Consider the following 23,876-nt stretch of genomic DNA (forward strand, 5'->3'; position numbering starts at 1 on the left):
CCTCTTGTGTTTTAGTTTTGAGTGAGTGGGTGTACATTAATGGGCAACACTACTTTAACACAAATCCATTAACTTGTTTGTGTGTATGTGTGGGTGAGTCTTAGACATCCAAAACAGGGTCTGGATGATGGCTAATGGCCTTTGGTCAAGGTGAACTGTGGTTGTAGGTATTTGAAGCTTAGAGCAATTATGCTGTAGTAAACAACTGTTATGTGGAGCTCATAATGTTTGTTTTTCTGTTGTGACTGTGTGGATAGTGTTAAAGGGCTGATGGTAATTTTTTAAGGCTGTGATGCTATTAAATGACTCTACTCAGTGTAGATACAGTCATTGGTGAATTTAGCCCCCCCTAAAAATTATAATAAGTGACAGAGGACAAACAATTACAGGTTAAAAGGGCTTGAAACAGGTTTAATATCCTGTGTGTCTGTCGCCGATGCTATGCACCTGTAACCCAGTCAAGGAAAGGGTTAACAGAAACATAGTTTTGGCCAATCGGAGGTGGTTGTTGGCTGAGTCTCTATCTGATCTGTCAGAGGGAGAGCAGGCGTGCGGTTGTGAAGTTTAACGTTGGTAGTCCCCAGAGAAGAAGTTGGTCATTTTATGACGCAGATTAGAACCCAAATTGAAACGTAAGCAACTAAAATTGCTGAATGTTAGAACATTGTGTCAAATGGGTAATTACCTGTGACTTATAAAGTGTCAAGTTAAGTTCCGTCATAGTGTTAATAGTGTCAAAAAACGTTAGCTGACGTTGTTCAGTAGCCAGCTCAGAGATTATCGGCTAATGAAATTACTGTTTTAGCAGGGGGGGGGGGTTTAACATTTTTGCAAGGCACTGTATCCGTGTCACATTCTCATTAGGGGCTGAGCCCCCCCCCCCCCCTAAAGGTCTGATCCTAGAATCGCCCCCGGATACAGTAATAAGGGTCTACTTGTCACCACTCTAGTTTTCTTTGGTTTAAGACTCCCTTGAAAAGGTTATTGGCAGTTGTTCATTAAAGCTGACACACACTGTGTATTCAACTGAATATGACTCACTTTTGTAGCTGCCTTTGCAAGTGTGAATTATAGTCGCTGCTTGCAGTGCTGGTACACCAGTTGCCACACTGCAAGATGGTTGTTGTTTAGGGAAGAGATTTTACCAACACTGCTGTAGGCTACAAACTGTTGTGGACTCGAAAATAGCCATTTTATTCAGACAGTGTTTCTGCAAAGCTGAGAGTTCATATTTCTGTCTGCCTACATACAGCAGAAACAATTTAGAAGATCCAGTAAAATCCAAAGCATTTATATCCTATACAACATGCACACATAGGCCTACTCTAATATAAATTTGAGCTACTTTATTGCCCACTTAGTTGTGTCTTTGACCAGTTAGTGGAAGAATTAAGAGTTTGTGTAAATATAAGAAAGACATGTTTATACCTTTCTACAGGTGTCAAGCAAGTAAATTTCATAAACACATTTATCTAGACAGTTATTACATACATTTTGTTAGAATTATTTACAGCAAATATAAAGTATCAAAAGTAATACTTGCTCTAAAGAATAGTTTTTTTTTTTACAAGATTTCCATCTACCAATTAGCTATTACTTTTAAGAAGAAGAAGAATTCATAATGTCAAGAAGCAGAATGCTGTATGTGGTTCTGCTTGACTATTTGATAAAGGTTTAAGGACTGAAACGTTATTAATAAAATTAATGCAAGTGATGAACAGTGTGCAGGAGTTTTTTTTTTGTTTCTGCAGTTTTTCCCTCTGTAGACTAAATCTCACAAAATAAGTACTATTACTTAAAAAAAACGTGCTTAACAACCATACTTACATAAATGTATGAAATTGCTTTAGATCTCTCCCTGAGTACCACAGTGTTTGGATCCCATGACCATGACTGATTTAACTCAGCCCCTCCCACCCACACAGAGAAAGTGAGGGTAAGCAGTACTTTAAATTTGACAAATGACTAGAGCCCTAGAGTTGATGTACAGCCTTTTAAACCTGCACAGTAGGCAGGTACATTCATGTTTTATGTATAACATATTTATCAACACCCATTCCCTCAATACTTGTGCAGAAAGCCTTGAAAATATTAAGCCAGAAAAGCCCCTGGAACCCATCACAGACTTGTTTTCATTGCTTCTCTCAGGTATGAAGCATGCAGGGAGGCATGGTGATTTTTATCGTGCTGTTGTATTACTGTAAAGCTGCTACAGAGCTACTCTGCCGAGTAAGCCGAGTATTCTCCACCTCACAGCAAAGCTTTTACCTGGAAATGGTTGAGGGGAAAATGACATTCATGAAGGTCATTGTACCACAGGCTGTTGCATCACAGCAGTTTGGGCTTAAAAATGCAATAACCAGTAGCAATATTCATATCCTGTAATTCAAAATCCACCCATGTGTTTTCTCTGTTTGAACTTTTCACTTGGAGAGTGCCACTGTAGCGTTCTGAGACCACACATGCACAGAGACTGCAGCACAGGAAAGCTCCATTGTGTCTTTTTAGGACAGCAACTCAGACTGCAGATAGGATGAAACATGGCACGGCCTCCATTTTCACCTGGATATGACACTCCTGCACTGCCTCGGGCTCCGATTTATGCTCTGTTAAAAGAGCGGCAGTGAAATGTAAAAGATGTGTGAAGATGCCTGAAGGAAGAGCGCAGTCTTCCCATCCTTGTGGGCACCTGAGCCCATTAAAGCGTATTTTCATTACAGAGATTCCCAGCACTATAGTTAAGAATGAATGGTATGGGAAAAGTGCCCAGTCTGCTTAAAACTGAGTCATGTGTTGGCTAACAGTGTCTTATAAAAAAAAAAAATAATAAATCTGAAATAATGCTGAACTGGTTCCAACACAAAATTTGCTTGGATAAAAAATGCAAATGACTTGGAGGGGAAAAAAATGGTTAATCTAAACATCTTAAACCTTTAATGGCATTTCAAAGATACAGAAATGTAAACTTCATGTTTTGGCTTCAGTCCAGTGGATGTTTTTTAAGGGCAAGAGCTTCTTTCTACACTCAGCATGAAATGAAATACAATCCACCTCTCAACAGCCAATAACTGTTTCAACCACCTGGCACAGTTCACCACCACCCTCTCTCCACTTTCACTGTAGTGGGAGCAGCTGTTGCTCAGTCGGTAGAGCGGGTCGCTGGTTGGCTGTCGAGTTGGTGGTTTGATCTGCGGCTCCTCTTCTGTGTCCTGGAGCAAGACACTGAACCCCAAACTGCTCCCTATGTGTGGGTATATAGATTCAAAAAAGTCTGTCAAATGAATGTGATATAATGTTCATCACTCAGTCCATGTATCAAGACATCTTTATAGGACTTCTAGGAACCTGAATTGCACCAGGCAGGTTGAGGGAGAATGTGGGTTCAACAATTCCCTTCAGCTCTGCGGAGCGTTCAGCTTCTTTCAGCTTATTATTATTATTATTGTTTTTGGTTTTATGGCCCACAACTTGACTATTTTGGTTCACTCTCACTGCTGCAGGCAACTGTTTTCAGTGGGGAAAAAAATCTCACGACCAACTGTTTGGTATCTTCCCAGCACCACACAGCTGACAGGCAATATTAGTGACTAGCTTGGGAAGAAAATGGAGCCTTTAGCCGCTAAATAACCAGATATTTCCCTCAGGAGTTCGTAAAGACCAAAGCCGAGCTAAATGGAGAGTGTTCCCCTGCACAACTTGACACGAATGCTAATGTTTCTCTGTGTCTGTTATATTTATAAGCACGCGACACGCACATGAACTTAATAAGGTGTTTATATGTCAGTGATCAGAGGTGTAAAGCTGTACACCAAGCAGCCACCTTTCAAGTAAATTAAATATTGAATAGTGTTAAGCATGATTTGTGACAAAAAACATCTGTCAAATATACACTGTACATGCTGTCATATCCACCTACCTCAAATATAAAAATAAACTGTTAATTCTTTATTCTAGCACTATTTGCACTTTTGCATTGCCATAGTGTCTTACTGTTTATAATCATCATAGAGCTGTTTGTTTACACTTTTTAATATATATGTATATCTGTAAATAGTAGTCAAATGTTTATGTTTACCTTGTTCAGCTTTGTTGTCCTTGATTTTAGCCGTATGGCTATGTCCTGGAGCAACAAAAAGCCAAATTATGTGTTCACACTTAAAGTGATGGTTCAGAGTAATTTCACCCTAGGGTCCTTTGCACCATGACCTCGAGCCAAACACCCCCCCAGAAGCTTTTTTCACCTGGGTCGAACATTGGACGAGTTAGCGTTATCAGCTGAATAGCTTAGTGCAGGGGCTAATGGACCTGAGAGTGTCTCTTGTACATTACCCCACTAATAATGCCCGAAATGATACCAAACTTCTACACTAGTACAAATAGGTTATGTACTCATAAAACGATGGATTGTAAAGTTTGTAACTACACTAGAAGTTTATGTAAATAACACTTGCCTGTTGGCTTCTCGTCAGTGTTGTGTTTATGGCTTATTGTGCTGTCCACAGGTGGTAAGAAACAATAAATGCAGGTTTAAATAAACCAATAAATTGTGGAGTAATTTCATTAACAAGTGACCAGGAGTTAACAGGCTAAATTCAGAAGCAGTTGGCAGCCATGTTAGCATCTGATCGGTAAAGTGTGAGGTGGCGGGCTGAAAAGTGAGAATATATCAAAACGTTTGGGGGGAAAATATAAAAAAAAAAAAAAATTTCATAATAATGATTGTTTTTTTTTTTAAAGAATTTTTTTATTGAGAAAGGCACAAGATTAACAACATTACACATCACAGATTTCACCCTTCTTGTTTTCTTTTCTTTTTTTTCCAGTCCCCCTAACCCTTAACACACATACAATGTAAAACATTCCAAAACTAAAACATAATAATGATGATTATGTTAAAAAAAAATTATGAAGTATTAACAAATCTATTGGTGAATTTATACATGTCTCTGTATTTATTCACATAGGCTATCCATTTTAGAATATCTTATTAAATCATTTTTATCCCACATGGATTTCCACGCGGTGTGTCCCTGCAGGGTATTGTGGAGTATACAGTATTCCCACCACCTGAAAGCTAAAGTGAGCTACATTTTTAAATAGGCCTAGAGAACTCCTCTTCCGTTTTCCCCCTATAGGACGTGAATGCAGCACCAAACAGCGAGAGAGAGAGAGAGAGAAAGAGAGAGAGAAAGAGAGAGAGAGAGAGAGAGAGAGAGAGAGAGAGAGAGAGAGAGAGAGAGAGAGAGAGAGAGAGAGCGCGCAACAGCACACATGAGCCCTATGAACAGCAGCCGGCTCCTCTTTCAAACCAACAGACACACAGTACGCTCTACATCCCACACACACAAATGCCAGCACTCTCATGCACATGCACTCCAATAACGAGAGCACCGTCAGTCCGAGCTGCCTGCCGCTGCCGGTGGCAGCCCTCACCGATCCCCGAGACACAACGCTGGGAGTCCGCTGGGAGAGGAGCTCCTGCTGCCTTTCTGGCACAAAGCAGAGGAGAGCGGAGAGCCAGGGACTTCATTAGCGAGGCGGTAGATAATCCAACAGCGGTGCTCTGAGGAGAAGAGACAGAGAGGAGGGAAGGTGAGTGAATGCAGTCCAGTTCAGCTGCTGTTGCTGCTGCTGCTGCTGCTACTGCTGCTGCTGCTGCTGCTGGAGGAGGAAGAAGAAGAGGAGGAGGAAGAAGCATATAGTGTCCGGAGAAGCTGGAGGAACAACATTATCCCGCACGGAACCACAGTCAGAGCAGACGGCCAGCATTTGATCAGAGCACCTCCAGGCGTGCAGATGTTGATGGAGTCCTGTGCAAGTTCTAGTCCTGGGTGAGCCAACTTCACACGCACACACTCATCTGGTGGTCCACTTGATGTGCTGTCTGACACACTTTTACACACCAAAGAGAGATCATGCACATGGGGTTAGTCTTTTGTGTTCCTTTCCTGTGCTGCCACTGCCCGTGTCCGTGTCTTCCCTTTCGTCCAGATCCCACTGGTCAGGGCTCACTTAAACAGATGACCTGATGAGAGTGAGATTCACCCTGTGATCATCGTGGCACTAGTTTACTCCCTCAGCTTCTTCTCACACTGCCATGGTGCAGTTCCGCCTGATTGATTTGCTCTCTAACTCAGATGGATTATCTCACTCCGCCTGTGCTTTTTTTTATTGTTATCCTTGAGATGTGTGTGTGTGTGTGTGTGTGTGTGTGTGTCTTTGATTGCCACAGTTCTCAATTAGGTTTTAATGATCTGAACGTGGGGCAGAAAGGGGAGGGCAGCCTTTGATCGATTCCTGCAGTCATCTCAGTCGTCAGCGTGACACATCTAAACCTCTGCCCGTGTTTGCTCAGCCCTCTTCCAGCTCTGTTCCTGTCTTTATTGTGGCTCTGTTCTGTTCTTAGTGTGGTTCTAGAAAGAAGCTGTTTTTTTTTTTTTTTTATTCTAAGGAAGGTCTGAATACAGTTTTGCTTTAATCTTGTTTCTCGTCTGTCATGGTTTACCACTGTCCCAGCAATTCTTGCATACATTAGCCTACATACATTACAAAAACATGTAACTAAAAGCAATTAATAATTGAGATTGCGCAGCTGTCTTAAAATTGCAAAATAGACATTTGCTGACGGCAAGAACTGTAATGTGTTTTTCTTTAAGTCATTTTGGGGGCATTATTAGTAAAGTGACATGAAATTAGGGGAGAGATTAATGGGGAGTGATATGCAACAAAGGACCCTGGCAGGATTCCAGGACACCCCATAACAGGGGTTTCTACTCTGGTTTTAAGGTCCTGCGTCGCAGGCAGTCCTTTTAGTGTATCACTTCATGTTCATGGGGCATGGCATTTGCCCCACTCAGAGATTTTTTTTTTTTTTACTAATGTCACTGCTCACCCCAACTGGTGAGTTTTTAACTAATCAAAGCAATGCAGAAATCCACACACTTACTGAATTGTGCATCTTTTAATTTTTCATTGCCGGTACATTTCTGTAATTAAAATCCCAACACTTGATCGTCACTGTGTTGCTTGCTTCTTGTGTGCAGTGACTGAGACATTAGCAGGTTTCTTTCATTTCCGTGATTGTTCTAGTGCCGCCAGATGACCCTCATTTTCGGCCGGATGTCCCTTCACCTTCCGCTTTCTTTGTGTTTGCATTCTAAACTCTGGCCGATTTATGAGGACCATGGTTAACTGCTCCTCAGATCTCTGCAGGGTAAATCCAGACAGCTAGCTAGACTATCTGTCCAATCTGAGTTCTCTGTTGCACGACTAAAACAACTTTTGAACGTACACATGGTCCACCAAAACAAGTTCCTTCCCGAGGCTATTTTGCAGAGGCACCGTCATTGAGTCCGGCGCTTAGTGCCACCCAAGGCGATTGTGATTGGTTTAAAGAGAGGCCAATAAACCAGAGCATGTTTTAGTTTCCCATCCTGGAATGATGACTGGTGTGGACTAGCCAGACCCTCCTGTTCAGCGCTGTGGAGGAGGGTATGGCAATGCGAGACTACCATAGACCTTTTTCATGGCAGACATGTTGACATGTCATAGTAGGAAAAGCACAGGTGTATTCAAAACCATTAATAATGGCTGCATTCCACTTAGGAGAGGCCCTGGTATTGTGCATGCTTACTCACTGAAATAGCTTACTGGGACACTTGATGGAACTGAGCCAATGTTAAGGTTATCAATTTCAGCTGTGCTTTTCCTACTATGACAAGTCAAAATGTCTGCTGTGAAAAAGGTCCATCCAGTTGAACATCACAGACTTTTATCCAGTGAGACGTTTAGGTAATAAGTTGGTGTATACATCTCGTGGGGACATCTAGATCTAGCTTTGGGGCAGATTTTGCTCAGCGGGTTATCCTGTTTGCCCTGTTGAAGTGTTCTTGGGCAGCTGAATCCCAAATTGTTTGCGCTGGCCTACACAGTGTGTGAAATAATGGTTTCATGAAAAGCACATTGTAAAGTGCTTTCTAGTTCTAAATTTTGTCTCATGAAATTTAGATGAAACATGGACTCTTGTCTTATGCGTGTTATTGTCTGCTGCTTGTTGAGAACCACAGTAGCTGCGACTGTCTAAAAATCAGGAGAAAATAAGCATCAATGTGAATGCAATTATACAACAACACTTAATAGGACCCAAGGTGCCACTTAGCTTCCCACTCTGACAGATTGATGTGTCAGTAATGAAATGTCTGCCGACAGGTCTATGCGGTCCTCAGAGTGCATTGTTGAGGCAGGACTGTTAGTCTCGTCCATTACTACTCCTACACTTACCTCCTCATTCTGATGCTTTCTGCTGCACATAAAGCTGTCAGCTGTGCTCAGTGCTGACATTACCTCAGCTTAACACTGCCAAAGCTCAGTCTCATTGTTTTCAACTCTGGAGTATTTATGAGGGCAGTAAAGCGGAGATGCATTCGCTGCCAGCAAGACGAGGGCATTGCTGCTCCCACAGAGAGAGGGCAGTGCGGAGCAACGAGGGAAGACAGGAAGGAGGAGAAGGAGCGAGTGCCCTCTGACTGGCTGTCAGTTACCTGCAGGCACGCTGACATGTCAGCTGTCACACTTAAGATGTCCAGCTGGAACGATCATGGGCCTGTGTATGCTGGCCGTCCTCTCACAGACTACTGTAATGCCATTATAGATGTTCAGATGAGGCTGTAACCTTAATGCAGAGCTTAGAGAGAATTTGGGCCTTACAAGTAATTTATTTCCAAACATGATTGCTTTATTTGACATTTGTCGTGACGATAGAGGCTGGCTGTCCTCATTACCTTAGAGCAACCTTTTTTGGATTTTACTGAAGTACTATAATAATAAATAAACGTGGATATTAACGTAGGTGTTACCATATCTTTTCACTACAATCGAACAAACTGTCAATGTTTAGGTCGGTTTTCGCATTACTACCACTTTTATTCTGCAGTTAGCTATTTATCTGTTACTTTTAGCTAAGTGTTTCAACCGTTTATCCGTTATATTTAGCTAATTGTTTCAACCATTTATCCCTTACTTTTAGCTAAGTATTTCAGCCTGTTATCTGTAACTGTTAGCTAACTATTTCAACCATTTATTGTTACTTTTAGCTTACTGTTTCAACCATTTAAAGTGACTTTTAGCTAACTGTTTCAACCATTTAATGTTACTTTTAGCTAACACTAAAGATCACATCACTCCAGTTCTGAAGTCCTTACACTGGCTTCCTGTGCATCAAAGAATAGATTTCAAAATACTCATGTTAGTTTATAAGTCACTAAACGGTTTAGGACCAATTTACCTTTCGAATCTGCTACTACACTATGAGCCGTTGAGATCCTTGAGATCATCAGGGACAGGTCTGCTTGCCATACCCAGAGTCGGAACAAAAAAGGGGGAAGCTTCGTTCAGCTTCTACGGTCCCTACATCTGGAACAAACTACCGCTAAACTGTAGGTCGGCACCTAATCTCAGCTCTTTTAAATCAAGGCTGAAGACCTTTCTTTTTAACACTGCCTTTTCTTAATTCATTTTTGTATTTAAATTTTATTTTTTATTCATTCATTTTTTATAACTGTTTCTTCACCTGTTACCAATTTGTATGATATTTTGTCTTGTGTAAAGCACTTTGAATCGCATTGCTGCTGAATTGTGCTATACAAATAAAATTGCCTTGCCTTGCCTTGCCTAACCGTTTCAACCATTTAATGTTACTTTTAGCTGTTTCAACCGCTTATCTGTTACTTTTAGCTATTTTAACCATTTACCTTATGTTAACTTTCTCTGCTCGCTTGCTAACTAGTTTTGATGTTCTCTGAATTTCAACTTGTGGTGTCCAGGCGCTATAATTGACTCAAATTATGGATATATGTGTTTTTACATCCCATCATATTTTCTATTAAATCAAATTAGTTGAGCTACTTTACTTACAGTACCATATGCAGAAGCAAACCCTTCTGTGCAAATGTCCCTCATTTGCAATCACTGCCTTAGATAACGATCAGCAGCATGACATTAAAATGGGCCTGAGTCGGTAAGAGACATTTAGTACTACTTAGTGAAATTAAACTGAAGTATATTTTTCCAGGGCTTAAGCAGCTAATATAAAAGTTTTTTTTTTTTTAAAAGATGATTTTTTTGGGGCATTTCCACCTTTAATTGACAGGACGGCTAAGGGAGAGAGACAGGGGGAAGACATGCAGGAAATTGTCAAAGGTCAGACTTGAACCCTGGACCTCTGCGTCGAGGCATGAACCTCTATGTATATGTGCACCTGCTCTACCAACTGAGCCAACCCGGCCACGTAACATGACTGTTTTTATTCAACATCATGCTGTTAATCTGTGGAAAATGGGCTGAGACTCTAGACAAATTAGTAAGGCAGTGCAGTAAGGAACTGCATACTGCAGTTTGTCATTGTAGTGCCATTGATTTAAATGACTCTAATGGAACCTCTAGTAACTACAGAGCCTTTGTTATGGTTTTTGAAAATGACAGGATCAAAGCCAAAGCAATACGTCAACCCAGTACAAATCAGCAGACTAATAAAAGTGCTCTGACATTGAGGAGTCCATTTATCTTCCTCCGAATGGGTTTCTGCTTTTTGAAGATGATGCAATTTATGCCAGTTATTTGTCTATAATTTCAAACTATATTAGCTTACAAAAATTTCTACTTGCAGAACCTATTTATAGATTGTACGGCAAAGTATACACACCACAGTGCTGCATTATCAACCAGCACAAGCACTTATCTGCGCTCTGACCATCTACTTAAACCAGGATGGTCTTACACTTATCTGATCTACCTATGCTTTTGCCCAGTTCGCTCTTTCTCGATATTTTGAAAAAAAGTCTAAATTGGCTCATTTAAGCAGACGATAGATTTTGAGTGACTTTACTGGATCGACTCAGTTGCAGCACAGATGAGATACAGAGAGGAAGAGGAGGGGTGAGAAAGAGGAGTTGCTAGTTTTGCTCTTTGGATGCTGCATATTTATATGTATTCTGAGGTCTCTGGATGAAAGAATGTGTGATGAGATGACCGTAGTATTACATAAGTACTAAAAGGGAAGCCAAGGAGTCTCATGAGTGTAGGTAGGCAGTGCTTACACACTTAAGAGGAGTTCATCTTTTTGTTTTTGCATCAAAGCTTTAGTGCGTAACTTTTTAATGTTAATGAACGTCCGTTAAATTCAATTAATTGCCAAATGAGTTGATACAAAGCTAATTAAGACTATCGGCTCCACACAACTCTCTCTGTATTTCTCAGTATGGCTATATTCCGAAGATTGTGTCATCTGGCGACATTCCCATGCAGAAATGTCATGTTTTTTTAATCCTCCGTGTCCTCCTTGAGCAACTAGCAACTGTGTGGGGGAGGTGCGCGGTCACAGAAGGCTTGTATAATGTGGACGTGCCGACAGTGTTGTTGTGGTTACTTATAATTCCTCAAAGGGGCGACAGAAACTTCACACTATAGCTTTAAGTCATTTTGTTTGCCTAACGCTCCTCAGAAAGTGTGAAACAACAGTGACAGTCCTGGTTATGTTCTTCACTTAAGCCCGCTAAAAGATCAACAATTAAAGCCTTTGGTGTGAGTGAGCTGATATGGGAAGTCATGTAACAATGAGCAAAGTGTCTCCAACACAGAGCTGCGTTATGGGATGAAGTGCCGGGTATTTGGGCAGTTTGTGTACTTGTCGCTCTCTCCGGCTCATTTCATTTTATGTATTTCTATTGCTGCTGGCAGGTTGGAGTTCTGCGACCGTCTAGCCATATAACAATATTATCCTGTATGGATTGACCATCATGACTGAGAGATGAAGAAGAAAATGGAGGTCAAGGCTCGTGCTTCATCAGGAAGGTTCCATCCTTACCAGTCCAAGAGTTACACTCTGAGTGTGTTGTATTGTTAGTGCTGACACAAGAAGTTGATTGTTGAAGGATTTTCACTAAAGAGGGGCTACAGTTTCTCATGAATAGTCTCCTTCAGTCAACCGGGGCGCTGGATCACATCAGACGCACAACACCTACTGTTGCACATATTACGCATGACACATGACTTTACTGTTGCACATATTACTCGGTTATTGTTACACTCACAACCCGGGGCATTTATAGGATTGGGAACTTGTAGGCCATGTGAAATGTGTGCCCCAAAAAAAGTAGTTTACTTTCCAGATTAATTATGAATTATGTTGATGTTAAAAATATAAGTAGTTGTTACTAATTAGTATTAGTGTTGAGTCAAAACTTCTACTATCATTAAACATTCATTGACTAGAGTTGGAATATTAAAAAGGTTTTCTTTCACACACACAAACACACACACACACACACACACACACTTTTTTTTGGATACAGTTAATGCAGTATGAAATGTGCACCGTTCACCTCTCCATCATCTGCTGTCTCTTATGAGTCGTTTACAATTTTAGTTAGTTTTGGAGCCATACCATAATGTAACGTAATGTTATGCATCGTGGGGGTTTGGAATATAATTAGGAAAGCATTTTTAGGGAAATTGGATTTATTTACAAGAAAAACCCTGCTAAAGGAAAATAAAAGTATGCTCTACGTATGAGCCTGCTAAACAACCCCTCCCCCCCCCCAAAAAAAAAAAATAAGACCCATGGCCTAAGTACCCCTGTAAAAGTGGCCTAAAATTACTCTGAGACAAAGGGACATGAATAAGTAGCTTACATATTATAGATAGATAGATAGATAGATAGATAGATAGATAGATAGATAGATAGATAGATTGCTTTTATTAATCCCACACTGGGGAAATTCCTGTGCTACAGCAGCTCAAAAGAAAACATGTACACACATCAGAATAACACAAATACACATTAAATAGATATAGGATAAATAGTATTTTAAGAATAATACAAACATGTTTACGCAATAAACACCCTTATATAAACAGACAGTGTATATATACACAGGTATACAGATGAGTAAGGTGCAGATGAAGAGAAATGACATGTTGCACATTTGGAGGTGACACAGATTAATAAATATGCATAGTGCAGAATATTGTCCAGTGATGGCTCATATTGCAGAAACAGCTAGCAGTGCTACATTATGATGTCGCATTAAACAGTCTGACTGCTGCTGGAATGAATGACCTGCGGCAGGGCTCCTTCTTGCACTGAGGGTGCAGCAGTCAGCTGCTGAAGGAGCTGCTCAGGGAACTCACAGTCTCATATGGGGGTGTTGCCCATGATTGATGCCAGCCTGGCTAACATCCTCCTCTCCCCCACCTCCTCTATGGTGTCCAGAGGGCAGACCAGAACAGAGCTAGCCCTCTTCACCAGTACCACATACATAATGATAATACTGAAAGCGCCGTAGATGCAATGCAATGGAGTAATAATAATAATAAAATTCTGCAACAATCCAAAATATTTTACTTTTTTAATGGTAATTATACACACAACATCAACACGACATCAATCAGTAAGAAACTAAACCAAAGGTAATGCATGTATAGTAATATATAAGTTACAGTAACAGTTATAAAATATTGAGATTTCATAGAAATAATAATTGGTTGTTTTTTTTCACATCAAGACAGATAAACACAAAAAGACTGTATTCTAATAAAAAAATGTTAATGACTCAACAGACTCAGTAAACCCAAAGGCAACATTCCTGCCACGTCACAGCGATCCCTAACCTATCCCTGCAAGCTAGAAGAGGCAGATAACCAGAGTAAAGGGCATTCGTACGGCAGTGGATTCATTACATGCAGCCGTATTAGCTTGTGTGATCCCTGCAGCATCCAGCATTCACTAATAACAAACCTGTACCACAGCAACGCAAATTTGTCCCCAGTCAAAAGCACTGCAGCTGCATCAGCGAATCCATACAGTTTGATTGAACTAGATATAACCTCACCTCTCCCTTCAGTACTTCTTATAAACACTACGCATTGAAAGATTGTTCTCATCCTCTCTATAAAGTCTGAAGAACTATTTGTCTCCTTCTCCAGACAGTTTGGTGAAATGTTTTGCTGCTTCAAAGGAACAGCTATACCCAGATTGCGAGAGCTGCTGAGCTATTAAGATGTTTGTTTTAAAACGATCCTTTCGTCTATTTCACCCGTAACTGTCACACCAATAACTGCATTCATTCATTTTTTCAAAAATATTGTCCATAATTTCAAAAGGTTTTCACTTTTTGGATAGAAGCGTACATTTAAAAGAACCTTTTAGTCACTATACCGTTTTTTATGTATAAACCAAGTGATAGATTGATTACTGACGTGTCCTTCCAGCTCTCTTATTAACCTTATTTGTAGCAGCGGAGCCAGGCAGACCCGGCTTACTGTGTTTTACTGCGAAGAGCCAGATTGTGTCCTGTGGCTTGACTCAAGTTACACACATCTTGCATACCATCTCTCCATGGGCCCTGCGTGCGAGATAGCTCTTTTAATTAGCTCTCTTCAATTATGTAATTATGAAAAAGATTAGATTAACACATGACATGCAGTGTGTTGTTGTTGTTGTTGTTGTAAGACTGACTCCGAGGTACGACGCACACATTCACCGCGTTTCATTTTTCTTTGCCTCAACCCTGAAACTTCACACGCCTTTGTGGCATTTAGACACAAACATCCTGTGATTGGATTAAAATATAATGAAATTCAGATGCCCGTAGCTTCCCACACACATATACTGTACATACACATTTTCTTTTTTTGTCATGATGTCCCCTCATTCCTGAACCTACTAAGGACTCTGATTCTAATGAGAACTTTTCATGTTGTGGTAAGATGCACTTAACACTTGGCAAGGTAAATAAAGCACGTGATTCATTAATCATTCTTTAAAAGGTTCCTGTCGTCCTCAACAGTTTCAGCATTTCAGCATTCAGTCGGGCGTTTGCGGAGTGATGACAATGCATTTAGATCGGGATTAATGTGATTACTGCAAAAATAACATCTGTGGTTTTGTTTATGGAGCGCTCTCAAGTATTCTCAAGCTTTTCTCACTCTTCCTCATTAAGAAACCTAGTGAACCTAATTTAAATATCCCAGTAAGCCATCGGTATAAATGAAGATGAAAGATTCATGCCTTTTTCCATCTTCATACCGTAACCGCCAGAGCTCCTCCATCTCTCTGCTCTGTGGATCACTCTGTCGGAACTAAAGCCGGCTCTTCTTTTTCAGCCGCTGAACATAAATCAGATAAATTGTATCGAATCATTTTCCTGAAGTGGAGATCAGTAGAACTGTGAGGATGAGAGTGAACCGCTCGGTGAGGCTGCTCTCTCCGTTTGACTTCACTTGATTTGCCCTCGCCGGTTGTTGCTCTTTGGTTCTTTCACAAGCTTTCATGTGTGCTCGGCCGATTGCTTGCTTCCTGGAATAAGAGAGGCATGGAACTGGAGAGTAAGAGCTGCGATTTCTGCAAAGTCCAGCAGTATTTGTAATTTGGAGGAGAGTTAGTTAAGAAGGTCAACACCACTCTCATGTCTGCATGGTAAATAATTTATTTAGGTACAGAAAGCAGCCGGTTAGCTTAGCACAAAGACTGGAAACAGCTTGCCTGGCTTTTTCCAAAAGTAACAAATCCCGCCTACCAACACATTAACACACTGTATCTTGTTTGTTTGATATGTGTAAAAAACCAAAGTGTGAAAAGGACAATTAGTGGTTTTACGGGGTTATGTGCTGGACTATTTCTTGTATTAGTTACACATGTTTACGCTACTGTTGCACACAAGTGTTTTCTTTGCTGGAACAAATTGTCTTCTCTGCAACACCAGGTGACAGGCCGACATGTAGCTACTTAACTTAGCTTAATGCATGAAAGAGACAACTGGCATCATCATTTGAGATTTTGAGCACCAGAGGGATTACATTTAATTCCTGCTTTTAATACACGTCTTAAAAGTGGGGCGGTAAGCGCCGAGGTCAGAAATGTCCTGTCCTGTTGTACTTACTGTGTTCATTAGTGCTTTTGAGCTCGTAGCTTAAACGTGTTAAGACCATCTGCCCACTGACAAAGAGTGTAGCACGTTACTTCATTACGATGAGATGTTAATTTGAGCTGGGTTGCTAGTTTCAAGTGACCTTTTAGTTTGACAAGAAACAGAAGTGTTTTCACTCTTGATAATTTGTGAGAATGTTGACCAATCAAAATCATTCTAAAGGTCTAGGACAAAGAGATAAGCCCATGTTTTGAAAGTTCTCTTCATACACGGAGAGAATCCGATATGAGATGTCGGGGAAAGCGAGTAGGTTAAAACAGATATGGCAACCCTTCCTTGAGTATTATCACAGCATTATTTCCAGTTAAACATTTGTCTTTATATACTTTTCAAAACACAATGTAGCTGTATAAACAGATGACCATAAAACAACTATGAAGAACAGTACACTAACTACACTTTTTTTTTAATTTAAATAGAGGGTTCGATATGTGGGGGTTGTATCACTCTAAATAAGAAGGAACAGCTGGATAGAGACGAATAACTTTGTTAAGCAGCACTTTACTGTCCTTCACACGTTATCAGCAAGGAGGTAAGCTTCGCTTCAGAACTCGAACCTCCTATGGCGCCATTTTGATGCTACCAAACGATCACCCGCCGTTAGCATTCCATTGACTCCCATTCATTTTCACGTCACTTTGACAGCGAATAACTTTACATCTGAAGCGTTTAATGACTCTATTTGTCCATTGTTTATTTCTAAAGAAACACGACAATGTATAAAAGGCTCCATTACCTTGTACCTCACGTTATGGCTCCGTAGTAGACGTTTTTGTAAAAATAGGCTAACAATTGTGTCATAACCACGGGACTTGTGTCACATAGTAGAGGAATTATAGTATAGTACAGGAGAAGCTCGCAGGCAGTTTCGACTTACATTAGCTGTTTAGGTTTAATTACTAATGTTAACTAGCATTTTAGTTAGCAATAATTAGCCTGTGCCCATGTCATCTCCTTACATATACCTACGTTTGCCGTCTCTGCAAGATTGGGAATGATTGAGATTTCTCTTGGCACAGCTACCAGAAGACTTACAACTTTCAGACAGGTTCTCTCACGTCACATTTACGTTGTCTCTCTCGGTTGGAGGCTGCGCAGTAACGCTCAGCGCTCACCGGAAAAGTGCTTCTAATATCCTTCACTGGTCTCCGTCCAGAGCAACAGGATTTGTTGGTCCATTCTTATATACTGTCTATGGTTATCAGCTCAACAACAACAACAACAACAACAACACTTCCTCGTTTTACTTAATCACATGTAGCTGAACTAACCAATCAGACGCTAGCAGAAATCAGCCTCAGGTAAATTCTTAGAGGTAGATTCTTAACTGCTGATGTAAATAATTAAACATGTCAATATGCAAGTACTGACTGTTTAAATAGGTAAATAGTTAACTGTATAAACACTGTAAATACATGTTTAGTAAATTAACTAAATACTAAATATATGAATTGACTTGAAATCTTACATATATATAAAAAAGAAACACTAAAAAAGATCATTAAAGGTGATGTCTGTAATGATTTTAATTACCGAGCGTGCCTTATTTATACCAGTCCAGGGTTTGAACCATATGATAAGCTAATAACAGCAATCTAATGGCATAGTTTTGGTTTTATATTGCAGGACTAAAATGAATAGACATTTGGTGTGTGTTTGTGCACGCACAGGGTGAGAAGCGAGTATGTCTCTTCATGCAACCCCTAGAGAGGGCAACATGTTTTAAGGAAAAAGCCTTTTTCCAGCCTTCCTTTTGAAAAGGTTGTCAATGCCTAGAAGAAAATCTCTCCTTTGCTTTGTTTCTGCCTCATTTGAACTAATAAATCTGCAGCTGTATGTGTCCATGTGCAACTGTGACAGATGAGTGTGATGAGATTGGGCTGAACAGACTGTGGTTCCTCTTCCTCCCTCGCCTTCTTCCTCTCGTCTTCCTCTCTCTGTCTCTCTCTCTCCCTCCTTAGGAACATACGGATTTGGTTAGCCTGTCAGAATTAGTCTGCTGTGAATCGTTTCTTTGAACTGACTCCCAGCTGTGGCCAGTTGCTATTCTGTTGTTTGGGGCATTATAGGGGCTATACAGCTCGTGAAATAGCTGGAACACTCTGTGTGCTCGGCCCATTTTTATCTGTGGAGGCGGGTTGCATGCTGTTTCTGAGACGTATAGGGTTATGCTTGTCAGTATAGATCACAATCTGTGGATTTGTGTGTCTTTGAATATCTTGGCATACAGTACATAAACACGTCTGTGTCTTTTCAGTGCCCTCCTGTCACATTGCGTCAGTTTGACAGGTGTGCTTCCTGGTCTACTTCCTGGTCTGTGCTGTTTGCCACAGTTTGAGGTGAAGAGGACAAGCTGCTCCTGGACATCAGGGTTATGGATTTCTCATTGGAGCCAGTCGAGACGCAGCGAGACGGTGTTTCATGGGGCTGACGCTCCTCTCGTCTTCACTAGTTATTGCTTCGGGATGAATTATTCATCTTTTTTTTGTATTTCTTTTCTTAGAAAAGCGTTGATTGTCCTGCCTGCATGACAGTCGACACGCCGTCCAAAGACAACCCTGCCTGCTTTCCTTTCCTTTCCCTCTGTCCTATAGTGTACACCTATAACTTTCTTTCAAAGAATTCCATTTCTGACTCTTGCTTTTGTCTCGTGTTGAAGCGTCTCATCAGAACCACTTTCAATGGATCTCTCCACTGTCTCGGTGTCAGGGGAGCCGGCGTCTGCATGTCAGAGTAAACAGTTTCAAAAGAGCTTGTGAATAATTTGTATGTCAGGATGTAGCTGCGGTTGTGTCTGTTTGCATGGACGAGGCTTTTTATTTTGGTGCGGTGCAGCGTGTGTTTCTAACTCTATCCAGCATGCTATTTCATCCCAGTACATCCGATGCTGAATTCCTGTGTGATGTCAGATCAGATCTATGTTTAATGCGCAGGCAGAGCCCAATTACTCTATGCCCATAGCTGTACCTAGAGACTTTAAAGAGGCCCCTTCGCATGCCAGATAACCCTGATGTCATAATCCTCTTCGGACTTGGTTGGTGAGAAGGCGTGGCATGGCGATCCCCTTTAAGGACGCTGATTGCTCATCTCCTAATCTGGCATCATGGACATTTGTTGTTTGCTATGAGAGTAAATTTCCCTCCTGAAGAGTTATTTGAGGCCCCCTGTCTTGGTTTCTCTTTTTATTTCAGAGAATTTGAGATTCTGTGTGAAGAGCAGAGAGAGGATCAACACCCCTCCTCTTTGGTGCCTCTTCATCCCTCTCTTCCTTCTGGAGGCCTTTAGGGAGAGCAGCTGAGTCACTCTCTCCTCCCTGTCTTCATCCTCAATCTGCTCATGCTTCTCCTTCCTCCACCTTCCTTCTGTTTTCTCTCACTAAGCCTTCGTCACAGGGGCTGACAACCTCGTTTGCCAAGGTTCACTTTTAACTCCCCGCAGATCCTCAGCTGAGAGGGGTGTATGTGTGTCAGTTTTTGCATTTAGCAGAATTTACATGTGCATATTTGGGATTTTTGCTGTCAGCTTGCCTGTCCCTTATTAGGCGCTCTTGTTAGTCAGAGTTGTTGCACGGACAGCAGCAGCAGCTCCCTCGTTGATGGAATCTCTTTGAGATTTTTATGCCAGAGTGATAAGAGAGTGTGGCTGTCAACTAACCATCCGACGAAACACAAACACACACACACACACACACACACACACACACACACACACACACACACACACACACACACACACACACACACACACACACACACACACTCACACACACAGTTACAGTCTATGTGCCTCACTTTCTGTTCTGTTCACTTCGCATAGCTCATCTGCTTTCTTGTGTCTAATAAATGTTTGAAGGCATCTCTTTCTTCTAATTTTTCCTTATTTCATTGACTCCTTTGTTTTGTTTTTTCCATTGTCAGCACCATCATGCATGCAGCTCTTCCATGCCACTTCCATGCGACACCATTTCAAACACTTGACTTCTTGCCTTCTATTTAACAAGAAGCGTGTTGTTTCATTAGCTAATCTCTCAGAAGACATGGCACAGATACAGAATCTACTACCTCTTCTACTTCAGCTCATAGCTATGAACAGGCATCACCCTCATTATCTAACCTGCACAAAGAGGAAAACATGGGAAAGCGGATCCATTTGTGATTTAACAAATTAATGATTAATGACTGCAGGTTTTGTGCAGCTGCGTCTGTGAATGCAGAGCGCTGAATTTTATGTTGATGGTTGAAGATTAATCAACAATTAGCTGCTGTGTTGAGCCACGAGACTCTTTCTGTGTCTCTGTGCCGTGGGAGCTGATTCAGTGCCAGTGTTGTTGCTTGAGATCCTATAATTGCTTCAGAGTTCTTCCTGTAATTAACACTCTTGGACAATTTCGCCAGAATCCCAGACATCACTATTCTCAGATTATTAGCTCAGCGTGGACGGGAAGGAAAACGTGCACATGCACACGAGCATGCAGTATGTTTCACAAGATTCATTATTATTGTTGTGGAGGTTGTACAATACAAAGAGACTTCACTTCAGTTTTTCCGTTTGTTTTTCGAGAGTCAGTCGTCCCCAATTCAGAGCCCGCTGTCTTGGCTGCAGCGAGATTAAAGCCGAGTGGAGGAGAGACGGGAAGTGGACCGGGCAGTGTGGCATTTCCCAACGGCAACAGGATTAGAGGGTGGTACAGTGAAGTAGGCCATACAAACAGGCTCAGCAGCTGAAATATGGACAACGGACCATAACATAGACAGAGCTGGATGGCCCAGTACATTTCATCAGCATGTCATTATGCTGTAATCCCAGGCCAGCCACCGTACTGGCTGCATGTGTGTCAGACAGGAATCGCTATTGGTCAGTCAGAGACACTTGAGGATATTGCTATTTCCACCTTGTTGCAGAATCACAGGACTTTGATTGCTTCGTGTCAAAAAAGAAGAATCCAATTTAATGTTTGTATGCATTTTAAGAAAGAAAGATTTAAAGCAAAGCTGGAAGGAATCTAGATATACTCTTCCTTTTTTTTTTTTTAAAACAGGTTGACGTCTACATTTTATTTATAGATCTTTGATTTATGTTGTTTGTATTCATTACAGAAATGCAAGAAAGACAGGAAAGAGAGTGTCTTCCCACTGAGACTGAGTCTTCCCATGGTAGTGTGGGTGTTGTTCAAAGCTTTGTTGCCAGGTGTTAATTAGAGTTTAGTAATTGTGGAGAAAAGTTTGTCTTTGAAGGATGTTCGGATGATCTTCAACAATGTCCTGTGAAACCAGGACGGAATAGAAATTACCCAAATGAAAACTTAAACTGAGATTGCATTCACTGATTTTGAAGCAGAAATTAGTTTTCAGCAGATGAGAGATGGATGTTGGCAGTCCTATCAGACCTTCTTAGATGCAGAGGGGATTTAATGAGACAGACACTTTTTTTTTGTGAAAATTATGAGCCTGTGCTGCTCCGAGTCAGTGACGACCGATGAAAATGAGAGGGGCAAAAGAGAGGTTAGCAATGCCAGCTAGCGTCGTGTTACAATAAGAAAGGCACAGAAAGCCAGCTTCAAATTTCTGCTCATGATAGGCTTCAATGCCTTATTTCACATTTGTTATTTCAGCCTCAATACTAACTGACCAAAAAATGTATTTAGCATATCCACAAGGAGCTGACGAAGCACTAGTTGCAGTGAGCTACGACAAGTCCTCAAGATGTAACGTACTGTATCTGTATATATGTCCTCCCTCTTGTCTTGTTTCAAGAAAAAAATTTGTCCAGACTTGGTTTTTAAACAAATAGATTGATATGGTAGGAAATATGCCTAATATATATATAAATATGAAGCAAACGTCAGCAGCTGGTTAGCTTAGCTTAGCATAAGGACTGGAAACAAGGAAGCAGTATGTAAGTAAACGTAAGTGTAAAACACAAAATTGGGGTTTTACTGAAAGATTTATGTGCCCGACTATTTCTTGGGCAGGCACAGTAACTTCCTGGAGATGACAAGACTCCAGGAAGTTACTGGTCCCAGCCAAGAAATAGTCCAGCATCTAGTCTATATCCACAATGTTCCACTTCCGGGATTGCTATGGTGCCGCCGGAAATTCTGCCAGATGTCCCTCTTTTCGGCCGGATGTCTGTCACCTTCCGCTTTCTTTGTGTTGGCATTCTAAACTCCGATCCATTTATGAGGACTATGGTTAACTGCTCCTCAGATCTCTGCAGGGTAAATCCAGACAGCTAGCTAGACTATCTGTCCAATCTGAGTTTCTGTTGCACGAATAAAAACAACTTTTGAATGTACACACGTTCCACCAAATCAAGTTCCTTTGTGAGACTATTTTGCAGCGGCACCGTGGCTCCGTCCGGCGCCTAGTGCTGCCCAAGACGATTGTGATTGGTTTAAAGAAATGGCAATAAACCAGAGCACATTTTTCTCCCATCCCAATGTTGTGTGGTCTAGTCAGACCCTCCTCCGCAGCGCTGTGGAGAAAGGTCTGGCAATGCGAAACTATCCAGCACCTAAACCCCTGTAAAACCACAATGGGTCGTTTTTACACTTTGTTATATATTAAACAAACCAGACATAATGTGTTAATTAGGCAGCTTTAGAGGTACTATTAGACAGAGCCAAGCTAGTTGTTTCCATTTGTTTGCAGTCTTTGTGCAAAGCTAATCTAACCGGCCGCTTGCTTTAGCTTGTTATTTACACTACAGACATAAGAATGGTTTCAATCTTCTTAGATAATCAAGAAAGTGAATAAGCGAATTTCCCAAAATGTCAAACTATTGCTTTTAAATCTTAAAGGAACACGCCGACTTATTGGGAATTTAGCTTATTCACCGTAACCCCCAGAGTAAGACAAGTCGATACATACCCTTCTCATCTCCGTGCGTGCTGTAACGCTGTCTGACGGCTCCAGCATTAGCTTAGCCCAGCACAGATCCTGCAGGTAACAGGAACTATATTCTCAGACAGGCTTGCTGCGAGCATATCACTCCGCCGAAGTACTATATTCTTCCGCCTGAGAATATAGTTCCCGGTTTGTTTACGGTTAGAAGATGGCTGTGTCTCATGTTACGTTGTTTTTTGTACACGCTGTGACTCTACAAATCACAACATGTAAATAGGAACATGTTGGCGTTATTTTGTCACTTATTCGGAGCAGTAGGATTACTGGAACCATTCACCTGCCTGTTCTGTGATGGGCTGATGCCACTGGAGCCGTCAGACAGCATTACAGCACGCACGGAGATGAGAAGGGTATGTATGGACTTGTCTTATTCTGGGGGTTACGGTGAATAAGCTAAATTCCCAATAAGTCGGCGTGTTCCTTTAAGCCCTGCTGGCATTTGTGCTGGAGTACCCCATCTCACTTTGCCTCATCCTCCTTGGGCTCCATCATTTTATACATCCTCTGCTTTCACTTTATTCACATTCTTTGTTTCCTGCTTACCTTCAGGTCACTCTGGTGTCATAACTATGGGTGGCCACTCTGTTGCAGGTCCGGCCAACATCCCCGACAACCAAAGTCACCTCCACAGTGTACAGTACGTGTTGTCACTAGACAAGCTGTGCGTGTTTCAGCATTCCGGTGAACTTGGGTACTTGTGAACATGTGTGTTGAAGGTGAAAAGCCTCTGCAGCAAATTACAGCCCTTAAACCTGTTTGTTTTGTCTTCATTCCTGAACTTGTTTCAACTTTCACATTGTCTGTTTCGGTCGAGTTGAGCTCAGTGAGTGTGGTCCGTGAGCTGTCATCTTGTCTGTCATCATCAGTCGTCCTGAATGACTGTAGCTGTCCTCCAAAACTGTCAGTATCAATCTGCTAAAGGACTTCCTGTGTCCCATGACTGAGTTACATTTTTAACTTCAGTTATGTTTGTGCTTAAATTGTAAGG

At 41.3% G+C, this 23,876-nt stretch overlaps 1 protein-coding gene across 2 annotated transcripts in view; it reads left to right on the top strand.

Annotated features, from left to right (window-relative positions):
- The first annotated feature begins 5,250 nt into the window (after positions 1 to 5,250).
- lingo3a (leucine rich repeat and Ig domain containing 3a) overlaps positions 5,251 to 23,876 on the top strand; it is a 37,379-nt gene continuing 18,753 nt past the window's right edge. The window contains exon 1 of one of the 2 annotated variants that reach the window (XM_039812390.1): positions 5,251 to 5,831. Coding sequence is in view for 1 of the 2 variants with exons in the window: in XM_039812389.1 (XP_039668323.1) it covers positions 5,876 to 5,926 (51 nt within the window). In the remaining variant the exon portion in view is untranslated. The other variant, XM_039812389.1, reaches the window with a different exon arrangement.

The sequence above is a fragment of the Perca fluviatilis genome, chromosome 9, assembly GCF_010015445.1.
Source record: "Perca fluviatilis chromosome 9, GENO_Pfluv_1.0, whole genome shotgun sequence".
Classification (NCBI taxonomy): Eukaryota; Metazoa; Chordata; class Actinopteri; order Perciformes; family Percidae; genus Perca; species Perca fluviatilis.